Raw genomic sequence first — 17,930 nt, forward strand, 5'->3', positions numbered from 1 at the left:
ACGCAATAGCTATTCTAACTTGATTTAAGGAAACTAACACTGTAGCAAGAAACATCTGAAAATCTGACAAGGCTTTGGCACATATCCCTCCATGAAATATATATTTATATATAAACATGTACTTTATATATTTCTTTCCTATGTTGTGAGATTACTCATGACATAGGTTACCCATGACATTACTCTGCCACTGTGACATATATGTTATGATTGTGGCAACTCTGAATCACACACAAAAATCTATTTATGTATACATATATTATTTAAATATATATATATGTATATATATATATTCTACTTATTATTTATAAAACGTTGCAATTTATTTATAGGGCGTATTGTCCTGACAGCCTGCTTCAAACAGGGTATTTAGAGAAAAAACAGAATACAACAACTCAAGCAAAGCAACGAGCATGATTTGGCAACTCAACTTATACTTGTATTAACTTCTGCCACTCTGGCACACAAAAACACACACACACACACACACACACACACACACACACATGAACATACACTCATAATAACCCATATTGTGATTATTATTGGTAAGGAACGAAATTCACATGTTTCTTTTATTTTTACGTAAAATTTCTTAGGTGTTGACATCAAAACGGACGAGACAAGCAAGACACGGACACATAAGTATTCTGTACAGGACTCATAGCAGCAGTGCTGGCAAAACATGAGCACGAAGCATATGTCAGATCAGACTCTCACCCACCGAAATAAAACGGTGCGGGGTCTCTCTCTCTCTCTCTCTCTCTCTCTCTCTCTCTCTCTCTCTCTCTCTCTCTCTCCCTCGCTCTCGTTTTTACCAAGGCAACGCTCCAAGGGAGTCATTTCAATTCTCATTCATGCGCTAATTCAGGCCAAACCGATCCAAATGAAGGATTCCTGAGGCTGACTCGTGGAGGTGGCGCCCTTTCCCTTCTGCTCTGGACAACCACCTCGCTCCCATCGTGACCCCCCGGTGGGGGGGGGGGGGGGGGGGGAACGTGCTTCGGTTTGAGACCATCCAACCGGTGGGGTATCCTACGTCAAACGGTCAGAGGCAGGACACCGGGTAGGAGAGGGATGAGAGGAGCAGGCCTCTTGAGTTCATTAAGGTTGTGGCCGGCCAGTCTGAGAGAATCCTGGCTGTGAGAGAAACAGGATCTGAATGGTTTTGGGGATTGAAGGAGAGGAGAGGAGAGGAGAGGAGAGGAGAGGAGAGGAGAGGAGAGGGGAGGGGAGGAGAGGAGAGGAGAGGAGAGGAGAGAAGGAGGAGGAGGAGGAGAGATGGTGTGTGTGTGTAGTGCTGCACATACCCTGCCTGCGCAGGCAATGTTGTGGGGCATATGTGCAGTACACACACACACACACACACACACACACACACACACACACACACACACACACACACACACACACACACACACACACAGTGAGTGCTCTCATTTCCTCCATGGATGGCTGCCTTAGTTTCGGTTGTCTTCTCTCTCTCTCTCTTTCCTCTCTCTCTCTCTCTCTCTCTCTCTCTCTCTTTCCTCTCTCTCTCTCACTCCCTCTCTCTCTCTTCCCCGTCTCTCTCTCTCTTTCCTCTCTCTCACTCCCTCTCTCTCTCTTCCCCGTCTCACTCTCCCTCCCTCCCTCTCTCTCTCTCTCTCTCTCTCTCTCTCTCTCTCTCTCTCTCTCTCTCTCTCTCTCTCTCTCTCTCTCTCTCTCCTCTACATCACGTTTTCAAACAGTTGCATGGAGCTCATCATCATTTCATCCTGAATGGAGGGAGAAAAAGAGAGAAATGAAAGGATGAAGGATGAAGACATTAACATGCAACCAAAATATTAGTTCTAACACCATACTATTTATAGAATACCTATATACATACTATATACTATACTGTGCTTTATGATAACTGATACACACGATAGATAATAATGTAAGAAATACCATATATTGGTGGAAGTCTAACGATACCATTGGTGTAAAGATTATTAGCCTGGCTTAAAACAATGTAAATAACAGCCCAGCGTTTGATTGGTTACTGTTGGCCAGAGTGGCAGCTTGTGTGTGTGTGTTTGTATATGTGTGTGTGTGTGTGCGTGTGTGTCTGTGCGTGTCTGTGTGTGTGCGTGTATGTCTGTGTGTGTATGTGTGTGAGACAATGCATCCTGGTCTCAGTGGTACTCACCTCCTGGCAGGCTACAATGAACTCCTCCAGAGTGACCACGCCGTCTTTGTTCTTGTCCATTTTCTGCAGAAACCACAAACAAAAGGAAGTGCAAATGCCAAACATGAGCCGCTATGAAATATTCAGCAGCGGCTTGGCAGGAATATTCCATATTGAGCAGCGAATCGTATCTAGATTTGATGAGATCAAGTTTGCAAGTTGAAGGATTCTTCTGGTCAGTCTTTATCAAACTGAGCGGTGATCAAATCAATGCAGTTTGCATTAAATATCACAAAGCCCTTTGTTTTGTTTGTGTTAAGGTTTGTACATTGTTTGTTGTTCCTATACAATGACCAATTTAACAATAATGTTTTATCTATATTAATATTGTGATTTGTGCTTATGTGTGTATGTGTATATGTATGTGTGTTTTTGTGTATATGCGTGTGTGTGTGTGTGTCTATAATGTGTATATGTGTGGGTGTGTGTACATGTGTCTATAATGTGTATATTTGTGTGTGTATAATGTGTCTATAATGTGTGTGTGTGTGTGTGTGTGTGTGTGTGTGTGTGTGTGTGTGTGTGTGTCAGCCCACCTGGAAGAAGGCGTCTACGTGCTGCTGTGGGACATCGCCCTTCAGGGCGGGGTAGGTGTACTTCCCCATCATGTCATAGATGGCTCTTACGATCTCCGTCATCTCCTGGGAGGAAACGCAAAAGACATGTGATGAGGGGGTGGACCTCTAGCTCCTCGCTGTGACCCAGCCTAACTTCAGCCGTGGACGTATCCAATCATATCGCCTGCAGTACAATAAGAAATACTTTCTTATTTCTGCATGTTGAAAGTTGTGAGAAAACCAACATTTCCATACTGATTATGCTAATCATCCATATGGATACATTGTTGATGTAAAGTATTGGATATAGTATTGATGATAATCAATACTGTATCCAATTTTCAGTTTCCAAACATGTGAATGATCAAATGAAAAAGACAACGCACATCGGTATGCATGGCAATTTTCTATTCTCATTTTCAAGCGACCCTAAAGGGGCCGCGACCCAGAGGTTGAGAACCTCTGTCCCAACAGGACGGTGTGGTCCTGACCCCACCTCTCGGTTGATGTAGCCGTCTCTGTTGATGTCGTACAGGTGGAAGGTCCACTCCAGCTTATCCCTCAGCGTTCCCCGTAGTAACGTGGACAGACCCATCACAAAGTCCTGTGAGAGAACGACATGTTACCAAAGCTCAGCAGACAAACCGAACCCTAACCCTACAGCAGAATCCCACAGAGATCAATAACTGGGTCCAGTCTGCTCGTGAATCAGGTAATGGGAGGAGGCGGTACCTCGAACTTGATGGATCCGTTGTTGGTGGTGTCAAAGGCGTTGAAGAGATAATGTGCGTACGTGCTGGCGTCTGCATGGACAGGACGAGACCAGAGAGCGTTATCAAAGCCAGGACGGTCTTCAGGACCCAAGGCTGAAGGTTCATGTAACAGGTTTCAACCCCTACCTCCGTGGGGGAAGAACTGTGCGTAGATGTGTTTAAATGTGTCCTCGTTCACCACCCCACTCGGACACTCCTGGGAGACGACAGACGAGACGAGAGCCATTAGACAACAGACCCTTCAAGGTCAGGGCAGCGATCAAACGCCTTTTGCCAGGGATGTGACACAGTGTTCAGATTTCCGCATCAAATTGAAAATCCAGACTGAATAATAAATGAGAGGAGAGCCACCGGATGTTGTAAAGCCATTTCTTAGTTTGTCTAAACTCTACTTCACTGTCCATAAAGGCACAAGCACACATCGAAACATTTGAAGAAATAGCAGTTGGTCGGGGGGGGGAGCAGCAGTTTGCCGTGAGTAGAAGCAGCTTCATGCGGTCCAACTCATAGCGTGTGACACCGAGGGGGGGCGGGGGGAGGGGGCTGGGTGCTGATTGGCTCACGTTCTTGAAGCCGCGGTACAGGATCTGGAGCTCCTGCCGGCTGAAGTTGGTCTGCGCCTCCAGCTGCTGCAGCCCCTCTGGCCGGTGGCTCACCATCGTCATCTCCAGCTCGTCCTCGCCCTTATCTGCACACACGACAGCACGGCCTCAAGAGGCTTCAGAGAGAGAGAGACACCCTCCCATGGCTTCGCTCCCCTCACAGAGCTCAGCTCAGGAGGTAGAGCGGGTTGACTTGTAACCGGAAGGTTGCTGGTTCGAACCCCGGCTCCTCCTAGCTGAGTGTCGAGGTGTACCTGAGCGAGACGCCTCACCCTGACCGCTCCTGATGAGCGGGCTGTCGCCCTGGCTCCACCGTCGGTGTGTGAATGTGTGTGTTAATGGTTGTAAGGTGCTTTGGACAAAGGCGTCTGCTAAATGCCCTCAATTTAGAGAGTTAGAAGTTTGTGAAAACAGGTGGGCGGAGAGGAGGTGATGAAGTGGTGAGGGGGTGAGGCAGCAGGCCTGGGGGATAACTTCACGCTATGGGGAGGAAGCAGAAGGAGTGGGCAGGACGGGAGAGAGTGTGACGGAGGAAATAGAGGAGGAAGGAAACCCATTTACGACCATATACGTCTTAGATTGTTGCATGGTCATACACTTTTAACCTGGACCAGTGATCGTGCCGTCCTTAGAGTGCGTAAAGGATCTATTTGTAGATGCATTTCAAAAGACCGGCGCGGTGACAACAAGTAAGCTGCATGCTAAAGTTAGCTTAGTGTTAACGTGCTGACTGCATATAGAAATTAGAATGCAAACCAACATTAGCCTCGCACTAACATTCCCTGTTAGCATCAAACACGTGTAAGCTACTAATAGCTAGTAAGCGTGTGATTCATTCTTCTGTCAGCGCACCAACATCCTAATGACCTCATGACACTAATTTGTTGCGTAAGATCTGCTTCTGCAAAAGCATTAGCATGAGCAACAAACCAAAGGGACGTTTTGAAGATGAAAACATTGTCTTCATTGAAGTAGAAACGGTTGATCTGAATACAACTGTTACTTCTTACAATACAAATTAACTCTCTGTTACTGCTTACATTACACATGAACTCTCTGTTGATTTGAATAACTGTTAATGCTTAAGTCCCTATTTTAATAACCATGAATATTGCAGTGGGCAATGAAAACATGCTAAATATCGTCCTCGTCTTGAAAGATAGATGTCTCTGCTGTGGGTGTGTGTGTGTATCTGGTGTGTGTGTGTGTGTGTGTGTGTGTGTGTGTGTGTGTGTGTGTGTGTTTGTGTGTGTATGGGTGTGTGTGTGTATAAGTACGGGTGTGTGTGTGTGCACATGCACAGCTGAGCGCTGATCACATCCCCCTGAAATGGCCTCACAACCCAGTCTCCATGACAACGGGCTTCTCCGCCGTATGGAGAGAGAGAGAGAGAGAGGTATGATATGTGACCGGATTCTTAATGTACACACTCCCGTATACCAGACCACACACACACACACACACACACACACACACACACACACACACACACACACACAGCCACAAGCCCCCACCACCCTTGCAACACACATCCCAGATCTACTCTTCTGTTATTCACTTGGTATAACAGTAACTGTTAACACACCACTCACACATACACTGTCAGACACACAAGTGCGCACACACACACACACACACACACACACACACACTCACACACACACACGCTGGTTTATTTTCATATTTTTCAAGGGCAAATGACTCAGAACAGGCATACTGCCTAACACACACACAGCCACTAACACACACACACACACACACACACACACACACACACACACACACACACACACACACACACACACACACACACACACACACACACACACGCAGACTCTGCAGTATCAATTCAGGTACCAAACTCCTCCCCCACTGTCTATTCAAGACATGGTGATGGTGAACAGTCCTGATTCCATTCAGGACAGTTCACCATCTTAATACTTTGTTGATAAACAGACCAATGCATTCATATTCCACAGATCAGCAGTGTTGGTTGCTTCCTGTTCTGTGTTGATGTGTCAGTGTCCAGGTCAGTGTTGCCGTGTGTGCAGTGGAGACTATAGAAGCGTGGGGTTGTTCAACAGATACACATATCTGCCTGGGAACCTCTTCAACCAATCGCAAAAATCCTCTTTTCAATTGGTTGCAGTGTTTACCTCTCTCTATCCTGAACTACTACTCTCTTTCTCTCTCGCTCTCTCTCTTTCAATCTGTTGCTCCATCAATATCTATCTTTCTTTAAATCCATCACTCTGTCACACTCTCTCCTCTCTCTTTCTCCCCCCCCTCTCACTTTCCATATATATATATCTCTCCATCTGTCTTTCCATCCATCCCACTGTAACTCTCTCTCCCCCCTCTCTCTCTCTCCCTCTCTCTTTCTCCCCCCCTCTCTCTCTCTCCCCATCTCACTCTCTCTCTCCCCCGTCTCCCCCTGTCTCTCTCTCTCCCTCTCCCTCTCTTCCCCCCCCCTCTCTCTCTCTTTCTCCCCCCCCTCTCACTCTCTCTCTCTCTCTCCCCCGTCTCCCCCTCTCCCTCTCTCTCTCCCCTGTGTTGACGTACCTCTCGATGTTCTTCTCTGTTTGGTCTGCATGGTCAAAGTGCCCACCACTGCGCCCATCTTGTCACCGTGGAAACCAGCCCGTATAAACAACGTCCGGGGAGCGGGCGAGCGTGCGGGAGTGAGGGAGTGTCGCTCCGTGAGTCTCTCAACGTGTGTCGTCCTCTCTCTCGTCCTCTCTCGCTCGCTCTCTGCCTGAGTGATTCCTCTCTCTGACAACGTGACGCCAAGACCCCAGATTCCCAGATCTCCGACTCCCATCTAAACACAGGCTGCTCCTAACACCCCCCCCACCCCACACTGTCCTTTCCCCCTCCCCTCTACTCCTTCCTCCTTCACCCTCTGTTTCTTCCATCTCTCCATTTCACCTCCCTTACCTCCTCCCCTCTCTTCAGTCCCCCTCCCTTACCTCCCCTCATTTTACCTCTCTCACCCCCTCTCCCCCCTCCCTCCCTCTCCCTCCCTCCCTCTCTCCCCTCCCTCCTCTCTCCTCCCCTCCCTTTCCCCTCCCTCTCTCCCTCCCTCCCTCTCTCCCCTCCCTCCTCTCTCCTCCCTCCCTCTCCCCTCTCCCTCCCTCTCCCCTCCCTCTCCCCCCCTCCCTCCCCTCTCCCCTCCCTCTCCCCCCCTCCCTCCACTCTCCTCCCCTCTCTCCCTCCCTCCCCTCCCTCTCTCCCCTTCCTCCACTCTCCTCCCTCTCCCCCCCTCCCTCCACTCTCCTCCCTCTCCCCCCCTCTCCCCTCCCTCCCTCCCTCTCCCCCCCTCCCTCCCTCCCTCCCTCCCTCTCCCATCTCCCTCCCTCTCATTATGGAGTCAGTTACCATTAATCACAGCAGTTATTCCAAGGCAGACCGAAACGGCAACAGCTCTAAATAAAGAGATTGCGTTTCTTTTTTCTTTTACAAAAATCGTTGTTTCTCACCGTTTTTTTTTCCATTCTGTGTCTATTTAGTGCTTTATCAATCGCCAGAGACAAAAACTGTAAAATGCCTATTCCTAACGGACTGTAAGGAAATGATCTCAGGGGCTTATGTTTAAATGGAGATTATTTCTTTTGGGTAAGAGGTTTACCGGTTCCGCTTGGCTAGTTGTGAGTTAAGAAGACTGAATATATTTTCCACTCAAATGGTTTCTTCTCATGGTGGTGATGAAGAGGGGGATGAAGATAAGACAGGAGAGCAGGAACATAGAGCAAGGGGGAAGAGTGAGAGATTAAATGTAAAGAAAAATACAATTTTGTCTGTCAACAGTGGGAAAGAAAATCCTCAGATGTGTGGAAAGTTAAAAGTGAAATAAAATGTAAAACATAAATTAATTATCAATCTATTTATCTCTCTATCCGTCTCTATCTCTTGTTTCTATATTGTAGCACTTAAAAGCAGTTGCCTTGCTTATTTCGTGAACTTGGATGCACTTTCTGCAGTTTACCCTCATTGTTTGATGCACTTACTGTAAGTTGCTTCGGACAAAAGCGTCCACCAAATATAACCTTATATTTAACAGCATGCCTCCAGGTTGCATATTCATGGGGCTCCAGTGGGAATCAAACCCCTGACCCTGTCTGAGGTAATGCCATGCTCTACCAGTTAAGACCACGATAATGCATTCTATTATCAACTGATGGAACATAATTTCCCCATTAGAAAGCACAAACACAATCATTAGCATACTCAGTGAGGTCAGAATATGTTATTGATTCCGCTCAGATGTGTGGAAAGTATCCAATAAGCCAAGCAGAAAGGTACACACAGAGAGAAGGATCGGGACCCGATGCACGGAAACTATTTGTTCTGTTGATTAGGGGAAAGCCACAGGGTATTCCCATCTCCGAGGAAGGTCTTACTCTAGGAGGAGGGAACGTTGATCGATTAACCCAAGGAAGACAACAGCTACAATCATCGGTGGAACAAAATCATGCTGCTCAAATCAATTGATCAGGGCCTTTTCAAAGTTGATTATTAAATATAGATCAAAAACAGTAGAGCGCATCGAAGGCTTAGTTCTGTATTGTCAATATGATATGAAAGGCGTATTCTTTCTACGTATTTAATATTGACCAGCTGGAGGCCTTCATCAGAGAGATGACGTTTTTGGTCACACGGGATATTGATCGTGACACTGATCATTACTATTCACTCCTCTAATATGTCTAACTGCTTCCCTCTCAGCGAAACGGTCTCGTGCATTTGAAATACTGAACGGGCGTTTGTAATTATTGTGCGGTTAGGGTTAGGGTTAGGGTTATGGGAGGTCCCCTTCAGGACATGCTAGCTGCTTATAGGGTGTGCGTGTGCATGAGTGTGGGTTTGTGTGTGTGTGTGTGTGTGTGTGGAGGTGGGTCTTTGTGTGCGTTCGTTTGTGTTATTATGCTGCACCAAGACCCCCTCACTTGAAATATAAAGAACAGAAAACTAACTTTAAATCACAAAAGTACAATTTCACAGAACAAGAGTATTGTTGTTCAAACAATACAAATTGAAAGTAAAAGCTACAGCCTGGAAAAATGTATTTGAGGATCCTCATAGTAATATTATATCATAATATTATACAAATCTAAAGGTGTTGTGTGTAGTTACTAAGGAAGTGAGTTGTCCTTATATAAAATCATTAATTATAATAGTAAAAAAGTGCATCGCACAACTGAGATTCAAACACACAGACACATACACATACCTTACACCCACGCACTCAAAAACACACAAACACAAACATACACTCTCACTCTCTCTTGTTTGTCTATGTATCGCTATTTGTATAACACACAACAAATACACGCACACACACATGCACACACACATATAGAAATTCACACGCATGGACACAGATGGGGCTGAATAATTAAAGTTATTGTGGAGCTCCTCGCCTGCAGATGGTTAGATGTCTTGCCTCCCTGCATCAAGTTAACCAGGCCACACACACAGACGCACACACGCACACACACACACACACACACACACACACACACACACACACACACACACACACACACACACACACACACACACACAACGCACATAACCTAAATGCACTCATCATTGCCCCCAGCTGCTGCTTCACTTTGGGACATCTGTGTGGATCTTCAGTGTTAATATGCCGAGAGGTGGATGGGGTAAATATAGCGCTGTGATTGACTTGAGTGGATCAGCGTGTTGTCACGGTGATGACACTACTAAAGCTTTAAAGACAAGTGCCCCCCTCTCGATGATTATCATATGTTAATGATGATTACAATTCAATGAGTTGAAATATGATTAACCTATCGAATTTGTCTGAAACAAATATTACATCATGAGGGCTAGAAAAGAATAGAATCGAGTGTAAAATAAGAATATAATAGAACCTAATACGGGAGTGTATTTCTGATTCGAACCTCCAGATGGCGCCATTGTATGACTTTAATATAGCAGTCAGCGCCCCGACCCGAGTCGTCTACGGATATAGGATATATAGTTAGTCTTTCGATTAAAAGGACGGGAGCAATCACACCGGAGAACACCTTTCATTAAGTGTCCAATGCAGGACACTTAATGAAATGTCTCGAAGTCAGTGAGTGACTGGAGGCAGGAGATACAAATAAACCGGAAGTGAGGTGGTTATATAAAACAGAAAATGGGAGGGGGGTGATTAAAAAATTTAAAGAAGAGTTGTTCCCCTGCTTTTTAGAGAGAGCGAGTGATATATATGTATATATATATATATATATATATATATATATAGAGAGAGAGAGATAGGAGAGAGAGAGAGAGAGAGAGAGAGAGAGATGAGGGAGTAATAGGGGGGAGAGAGATATGAGAGAGACAGAGATAGAGAGGTAAGAGAGAGAGAGAGAGATTGTTGGAAAGTGAGACCGTGTTCAAGGCAGTGCGTGTATGAGAGGAAGAATGAAATAATTCATATCAGACGTTGTGATATATTCTGCAGTATAGCAGCAGAGGTCATAGACCCAAAGAGGAGGTGGGGTTAGCAGCGTGCTAACACAGGCAGCTAACCATCTCTGTACCATGACCAGAGCATCTGAGAGAGCAGACCCTCCTCCTGAGGCTCTCCTCTGAGGACACCTCCTCCTGAAGGCTCTCCTCTGAGGACACCTCCTCCTGAGGCTCTCCTCTTACACCTCCTCCTCAAGGCTCTCCTCTGACACCTCCCCCTCAAGGCTCTCCTCTGACACCTCCTCCTCAAGGCTCTCCTCTGACACCTCCCCCTCAAGGCTCTCCTCTGACACCTCCTCCTCAAGGCTCTCCTCTGACGCCTCCTCCTGAGGCTCTCCTCTGAGGCACCTCCTCCTCAAGGCTCTCCTCTGAGGACACCTCCTCCTGAGGCTCTCCTCTGAGGACACCTCCTCCTGATTGCTCTCCTCCTCCTCCACCTCCTCCACCTCCTCCTCCGCCTGCCCGTGTGCTCATGGCCGGGTGCGATTGAGCGTGTTCGCACGTCCTCATCCATGCATACCTCAGAAGGCCTCTGCTGACCTCAGCGTCTCTGGAGGCGGCCTCGGGCCCTCCGCCTCCGTGCGAGGCGGATTACTTTCCCCCCAGCGACTCTGAGGTCCAACCCTTCACCGCGGGTTCACTCTCCGCCACACGCACCATGCTGCCGCTTGTTCAGAGTCACAGTGACAAAACACTGGTGGTCCCAGTGTGTCTAACCAGTAGGGCTGTGTGGAATTTTCTTTTGAGTTCTCAATAAGAATTCTGACTTTAAACTCTGAGTACGGAGATTAAAGTCCGAAGTCTGACTTTAATAAAGCCAGAAGTCTGAAGTCAGAAGTCTTAAAGTCAGAAGTCTGACTTTAATCTCCAAAGAAATGAACTCCAAAGAAAGAAATGATCCCAGGTGGCCCTAATCCTCTTCCATGGTGTAACCGCCTTTGAGTTGTATTGATTGCTTTTAATTTATTTAGTATGACTGATTGATATTCAATGTTTTCTCCGTACTAAGTCGCTAGTGGCAGCAGGTCCTTACGTTGTTTAAGCCTTTCCGTTGTGTATTGTGAAAGCGTTGATGTTGTAATTTGTTTTGCTTACCATAGAAACGGTCCTAGCGCCACTTTCTTGTGTCTGCACTGATTGGTTGCATGTAACCTGGTCAGGCCGATTCTAATTGGCTAATAAAGAGGTCACATTTGGCTGAATAGGTAATCTCAAGAAGAATTCGTTCAACTTTCTCCTTTCTTTTTAGTGCACCGAAAAACGTTCATGTACCTGAAATACAAATGACTCAATTCATAGTCTACGACATCAAGCATAAAATCCATGAGCATGTTTAATGACCTTCTTCTGCAGGCAAAAGCAGCTTTTTATGGCAGCGATACACGTTAACAAACAAATTGTTTTCCAGCTCATAAGAGCTGAAGGTTCAGTTAGCGTTTGAACGCTACATTAACAATGTTATTGGCTATTTCACGATCTGAACTGCAGTAAAGTTATTCCAAACACATTGAAGGTACAGACTTAATGGCTCTGCATCCATCAAGACCAACAGCGTGGCCCAGATCTGTGTGTCTGTCAGGCTTAGAGAGAGAGAACAGGTGTTTCCCGTAAAGCCCAGGTATAACGCTAAGAGCTGCCGCGGTCGGAGGCAGTGATCCGTGAGAGTGTTGCAGCGGGCGGGCAGGTATCTGTCTCACCCCCCTCCTGTCTTGGCTCTCCTACTCTGAAGGAGAGGCTTGGACCTGACTGTTTTGACAGAGTAATCCTGTAATGTCTCTGTTCTCATAGCAACAGCACGCCGTCCGCAGCCAGACTCGCTGATTACCGGAGCGTGTTGGTCGGTTGCTGTGCATGCAATGTTGGACTTACTTTGACCTGAATATTTTATGAGCTTACCCTTCAAACTTCTGCTGTAGCCGGCGCGGAGGCCGGAATATCAGCATCTGCATCGCTTCAGGAGGCTTTACTGTTCTATTTCTAGTTTGGGTTAAGATCTGTCTTTCACTCAGCTCGACCTCCGGCCCCCCTGCTGGTCAGAGGAGGGACTTCTAACACTAAAGAGACGCATAGAGCAACACCCAGAACACATTGGAGGATGGCACGGGTTGGACATTAATGATCATTAATTAGTACATTAATAAATCAATGAATCCAAACACATTAATTAATATGTGGTTAGACACCAAGTGTGCTGTAGAAACTTTCCCTCGGGTTATTCATTATGATCTATCTCTGTCTGTCTTTCTGTCTGCCTACCTGTCTATCCATGCACCCATCCCTCACTCTCTCCCTTGCTCCCTCCCTCCTTTCACTCGTCCATCCCTCCCTCCCTCCCTCCCTCCCTCCATCTCGCCCCTCCTATGTATTGATTAGTACACAAGGCTTTCCAATTATGATCCTCCGTTGTGTTCCCGTCTCTCCTATAAATATCAGTAGCTCTGCAGCGGTTCAGTCCCAGGATGAATCTGAGACAAACACACGAAGCTTCAGTGTTTACAGAGAAACACTGAGAGAAACAGACCCTTTTTCGCAGTGCGTACGTCCCCCGCACGCTGGCCAGGAACAGATATCAGGTCTCTGCATGGATTTACACAAAACGTACAGTTTTAATTAAAACTCTCTCTCGTGGGCATAAGGTGTGATTTCCATGCATGATTAGCTAGAGCTAATTTGGTTAAGGCTGCAGGAAAGTATTCAGGGCGGTTATAATAACTGTTTCAGCTCGATAAGTCTCTGCATGAGACTTTGCCTCATGGAAACACACTCACAAACACACACACACACGCGCGCGCACACACACACACACACACACACACACACACACACACACACACACAGTCTCACATACACACACACACACACACACACACAGACACAAACACACACACAGTCTCACACACACACAGACTCACACACACACACACACAGACTCACACAAACAAACACTTAGGTGTAGGATTGAGACCTTCATAACATTTGGTTTTCAAGTCAAGAAATCATATCAAATACCCAATGGCGATCAACATGTCTCTTTGATTTTATGAGCTGTGTCTGTTCGAGCAATGCTTCCATCCATCTATCTGCAGGGCTCTTGGTTATTGTGTCTGTATGGAGCTGAAAAGAGGGGCTGAATAGTCCAGTGGTTCAGGGCTTGAAACCTAATGTCTGCCGTCTATCTGGGGTCATCCTTGGGTAAGATGACCCCGACCCGATCTGCTCCTTAACAGCAAGTATCTAAAGAAATGTCCCCTTTGATGTAACTGTCTGCCGACACTGTCTGCCAACACTTAAACCGAGAAAGTAAGAGTAGTAAGTGGGGAAGGGGGTTTCCCGAAACACGACACTAGCTAAAGCGATATCGATTGAGATCCATGTTTGATGTATAATGTAGGAGCCAGCTTCTAAAGTTTGTATTTTTGTAGTGTAGGGAGAACGTCTCTTACGATGTTCCCATAAAAGGCAGAGTCCTTGGGGGCGCAAAACGCTGAGCCATCATTTCCCCCGAAGGGCCGGTAAACCACCCACCACAAGCCTATCACACTCTTTTACATTTCTTCCCAGCGTCCTAAAAATCCAAACGGAATCATGGGTCTCGCCGTTTTGCTCAAAGTTGTGCGTCAGCGGAGTGGAGCGTCCTTGTTGTTCAATACAACGCGTCCCTCCTCGCTCTCCCCTCTGGGATTGTGTTCCCAGTCTCTAGAGGGCTCGGGGTTAGGGGGGCATGTGAATCCTGTATCAGTAATGAACGTCTGTACGTGTGATTAACGGCTGTGACCGTGATAAATGACCCCTGTTTTACCACAAGGTGTGAGGGCGATTAGCCATACAAGCTGTTTCCAAATCGACCCGTCTGTGAAATCACAAGTGGTGATGGATAGATCAGCCTACCCACTGGACTGTACCAACTTATCCAACCTTCATACATCTGCATGGACTCTCCCACGTGTGATGTCACTAAAGGGTAGATTTGGACTCCATTTTGTCTAACCAACAGTGTACCTTACTTTTGAGGACATGATTGATTCTTCAAAAAAGTTCATTTAGTCTAACTTGATAAATGAACTTGTATTTTCATGTAAACAGACTAGTATTCATTTGTTTATACCTGACAGGAAGTAGTTGAAGCTGTCTGGGATAAACAAATGAATACTAGTCTGTTTATATGAACATACAAGTTAATTATTGATTGTTAATGACATCATTGTCACCCATTACTTAAATATGCTTCACTTACTTACTTAAACGTTCTTATTCAAATGCGATTACTATGACTACTTTGAGGGAAGCCATATTTCTATTTAAATAACGTCTAATCCAGAGATAAAAAAAAGGTAAACGAGGTGAGCTCTTACTACAGTTCCACGACTAAACGAACGGAAAGTTTGCCAGGTCGAAAATTACGAAAACGTAAGAGTTCACGTGTGGGTTCAACCGATAGCGAGAAGCAGCAGGTCTTTAGAGAGGGGAGTAAGCGAGTGACGGAGCCTCTTATTAACCTCTGTCGACCTCTGCGTGAATATAGTGAGCGAGGGGGGCGAGGGGAGGGTGGCCTGACTGCAGGGTGTTCAGTGGTTCTGTCGCACCTGTAGTGCTCAGACACCGTTGGGTTTACCTCCCTCATTAGCACTGATCGAATGCAGCAGGCGGATCGTTCTAAATGAACACACAGGGCTAGCACATCGCTGGATTGCCTGGTATGGAACAGAGGAGAATTTCTTCCTCATCACGTTGTGATGTTTACATTCAGAGTTCCCCTAGACTCTGCATAGCCTCCCCCCTTACCCCCCCCCCACACCCCTTTTAAACACTAATTGTATGTTGTACATCCTTGCACTTAATGTATGCAACTGTTGTATGTGGTGCGTCCTGGCACTTGAAAATAGTACTTAGCATTGTGTAGCGTCTTATCCTAGCTATCTTTGTTGTATACCGGGCATGGGTTAACCTAGCGATCTTTATGAACATCCTTATTGTACCGACCACAATATATTGTTGTTTCTCTTTCATCTGACAAATGGACTTATTGTAAATCGCTTTAGATAAAAGCTAAATGCCCTCAATGTAAATGTCATTTCATTATTTCCCCTCTTTTTTCTCGTTGCGAGCCATAATGCCTTAAACAGACCTTTCACAAACCACAAAGCCTGTGTCTTAAGTACAGTATTTAAACAATAATTGATGATGATATTAAATATGTATGAGACATGATTGTAGATCTGGAACCCAAAGGGTTTCTCACTCAAGGAGGAGGACTTGTTTTGTGGAAATTCCAACAGCACAATGCAGCACTTTCAAGCGTTGAACCCCCCAGCCGTCCTCTAATTCAGCGTTGCATAACCGGCTGATACAAGGTTCAGTCATTATCACCCAAAACCGTCCTGCCACAATCTCCCGAAACCGCCTGAAATCAATCGGAACTGCAAAGCTGCGCCTACAGCCGTGTAATCGTGGACGCACGTCTCTAATATTAATAAGATAAAAAGGCTGGAATAGATAGAGGTGCTCGACATCCTCTGATCCACTCATGGCAGAGTCAAATACGTGCTGAATACATGAACACGTTACTGTTGGGAACGCAATAGAAACGACGATGGAGGCAAACAGGGCCCGGTCCGCTGCCCGCGTGACGTAGCGGGCCGCGCCTGGGTTCCTCCGCTGCATTATTCACCGTCAGCGGCTCACTAGCGTAGCCTAGACCCGGGGACTCCTTGCTACACTCTCCTCGATGTAACCGCTGCGGTAGGAAACGCAGAGGGGGGCGTGTTGCTTCAGTGTTTAAGAGGTATCTCGAGGCACTTACACATCAAGAAGCGACTTCCGAGCCGGTTTGGCTGTGAGGAGTCTGGTGGGTTAAGTGTTCAAGACGTTTCATGCTTTCGGATCCAGACTCTCACACACTGAGCCTCTGGTGACCCCGGCTGATCTCACTCATTATCCGCACACCTCTACCGCCGGCCCGGATTAAAACCAATAAACATTTGGAGGATGAGAGGGAGTCGTTAAAGGGTGTGACCTGTGCTACTGCTGTTTTATTAATCATAAAGGACGAGCTCAAACAAGGACGGTGAACGTGGTATAGAGGTGACGTTTGTTGAAGGCATATTTATTATAAATGATGGCTTTGGGTGTAAGTTCCACATGATAGAACACAAACAAACAGGACCTGGCCGAGAACGAATGCGCCACACGGGCGCTTTGTGTGGTAGTGAACCCAGCAGATTACATCATAACATGCATGTAAAACACGAGCTAGAAGCAGAGGGATTTAACGACTGTTGTTAATTGCCAGTGGAATCTGTGTCTCGTCGAGGATCTCAGCTCTCAGCTGTTGATAACATCGGCTGGGGGGGTGTCGGTGTCGGGATGACATCGTGTCGGTGTGGGGATGACATCGTGTCGCTGTGGGGATGACATCGTGTCGCTGTGTTGATGACATCGTGTCGGTGTGTATGACATCGTGTTTGTGTGTGGAAGACATCGTACCTTTGGCCAGGGTTCCTGTCAGCAGCCTCTGGATGGACTGGATCAGCTTGACCAGCCCGTCCCGGCAGCGGCTCGGACAGCCCGCCATCCTGGTCTGCGTCCCGAGGCTTCCCCGGAAGATCCCCGTCCAGGAGGTGGTCTCCAAAACGTCCCACCAGCCTCCCCCAGGGCGATCGGGTGTCCCCTCACACAGAGATATTGACAGCCTGTACGGACTGGATATTTATTCCGCGATCGATCCCGTCATGACAGAAAACTGCAGCTTCTGTTTCATTTCTCTCTTTAGCTCTGCCGGAAATAAACAGATTGTCTGTAGCATTCCCAAAATATTGAACCATTCCCGATTCATGTAGCGTACCTCTTTACTCCGTCATGGGGCCGGTGTCCGGGCACATCTCCTCTTCTGACCAGGGTGCTCCTCTGGTCTCCCCTCACTGGACGTCCACCGCCGGGTGTCCTGGCGGTTCTCTGACCTCACAGCGCCCCCGAGGTCTCCTGAGGTGCGGTGCTCCGGGAGAGACTTGACGGACAGCCTTGAGGAGCGAGAGGAACAGGCCACCACGTCCAGCCTCTCTAAGAGGCAGCGGGATGTTCCTCAGATGCAGCAGCAGGTAAATAATTCAGGAAAAAAAAACGCTTCGCGCTGCAAGCCCCGAAAGTTCAGCACGTCGAAGATGAGGACATCGGGGTCCCGACTCCGACCCTCCCTCGCCTAACGTCTCTCCTCCTCTCTGCTTCTCTCCTCTCTGCTTCTCTCCTCTCTGCTCCTTCCCTCTTCTCCTCTCTCCTCCTCTGTTCTCCGCTCCTCTCTGCTCCT

At 47.0% G+C, this 17,930-nt stretch overlaps 1 protein-coding gene across 2 annotated transcripts; it reads right to left on the reverse strand.

The window, feature by feature from the left end:
• Nucleotides 1–1,709: 1,709 nt before the first annotated feature.
• Nucleotides 1,710–17,201, reverse strand: LOC307077087 (A-type potassium channel modulatory protein KCNIP1-like; the record flags this gene model as incomplete). Of its 2 annotated transcripts, none has more annotated exons than XM_079738369.1 (8): nt 1,710–1,757; nt 2,174–2,236; nt 2,749–2,853; nt 3,266–3,373; nt 3,502–3,572; nt 3,669–3,738; nt 4,106–4,230; nt 17,114–17,201. In XM_079738369.1, 8 exons carry the CDS (start codon nt 17,199–17,201, stop codon nt 1,710–1,712), a joined length of 678 nt encoding a protein of 225 aa, XP_079594495.1. The 2 variants fall into 2 exon arrangements, with proteins under 2 accessions (XP_079594495.1, XP_079594494.1); XM_079738368.1 differs by lacking the exon at nt 17,114–17,201 and adding an exon at nt 6,707–6,965.
• Between the last annotated feature and the right edge of the window lie 729 nt (nt 17,202–17,930).

The sequence above is a fragment of the Pollachius pollachius genome (assembly GCF_949987615.1).
Source record: "Pollachius pollachius genome assembly, chromosome: 6".
Taxonomy (NCBI): domain Eukaryota; kingdom Metazoa; phylum Chordata; class Actinopteri; order Gadiformes; family Gadidae; genus Pollachius; species Pollachius pollachius.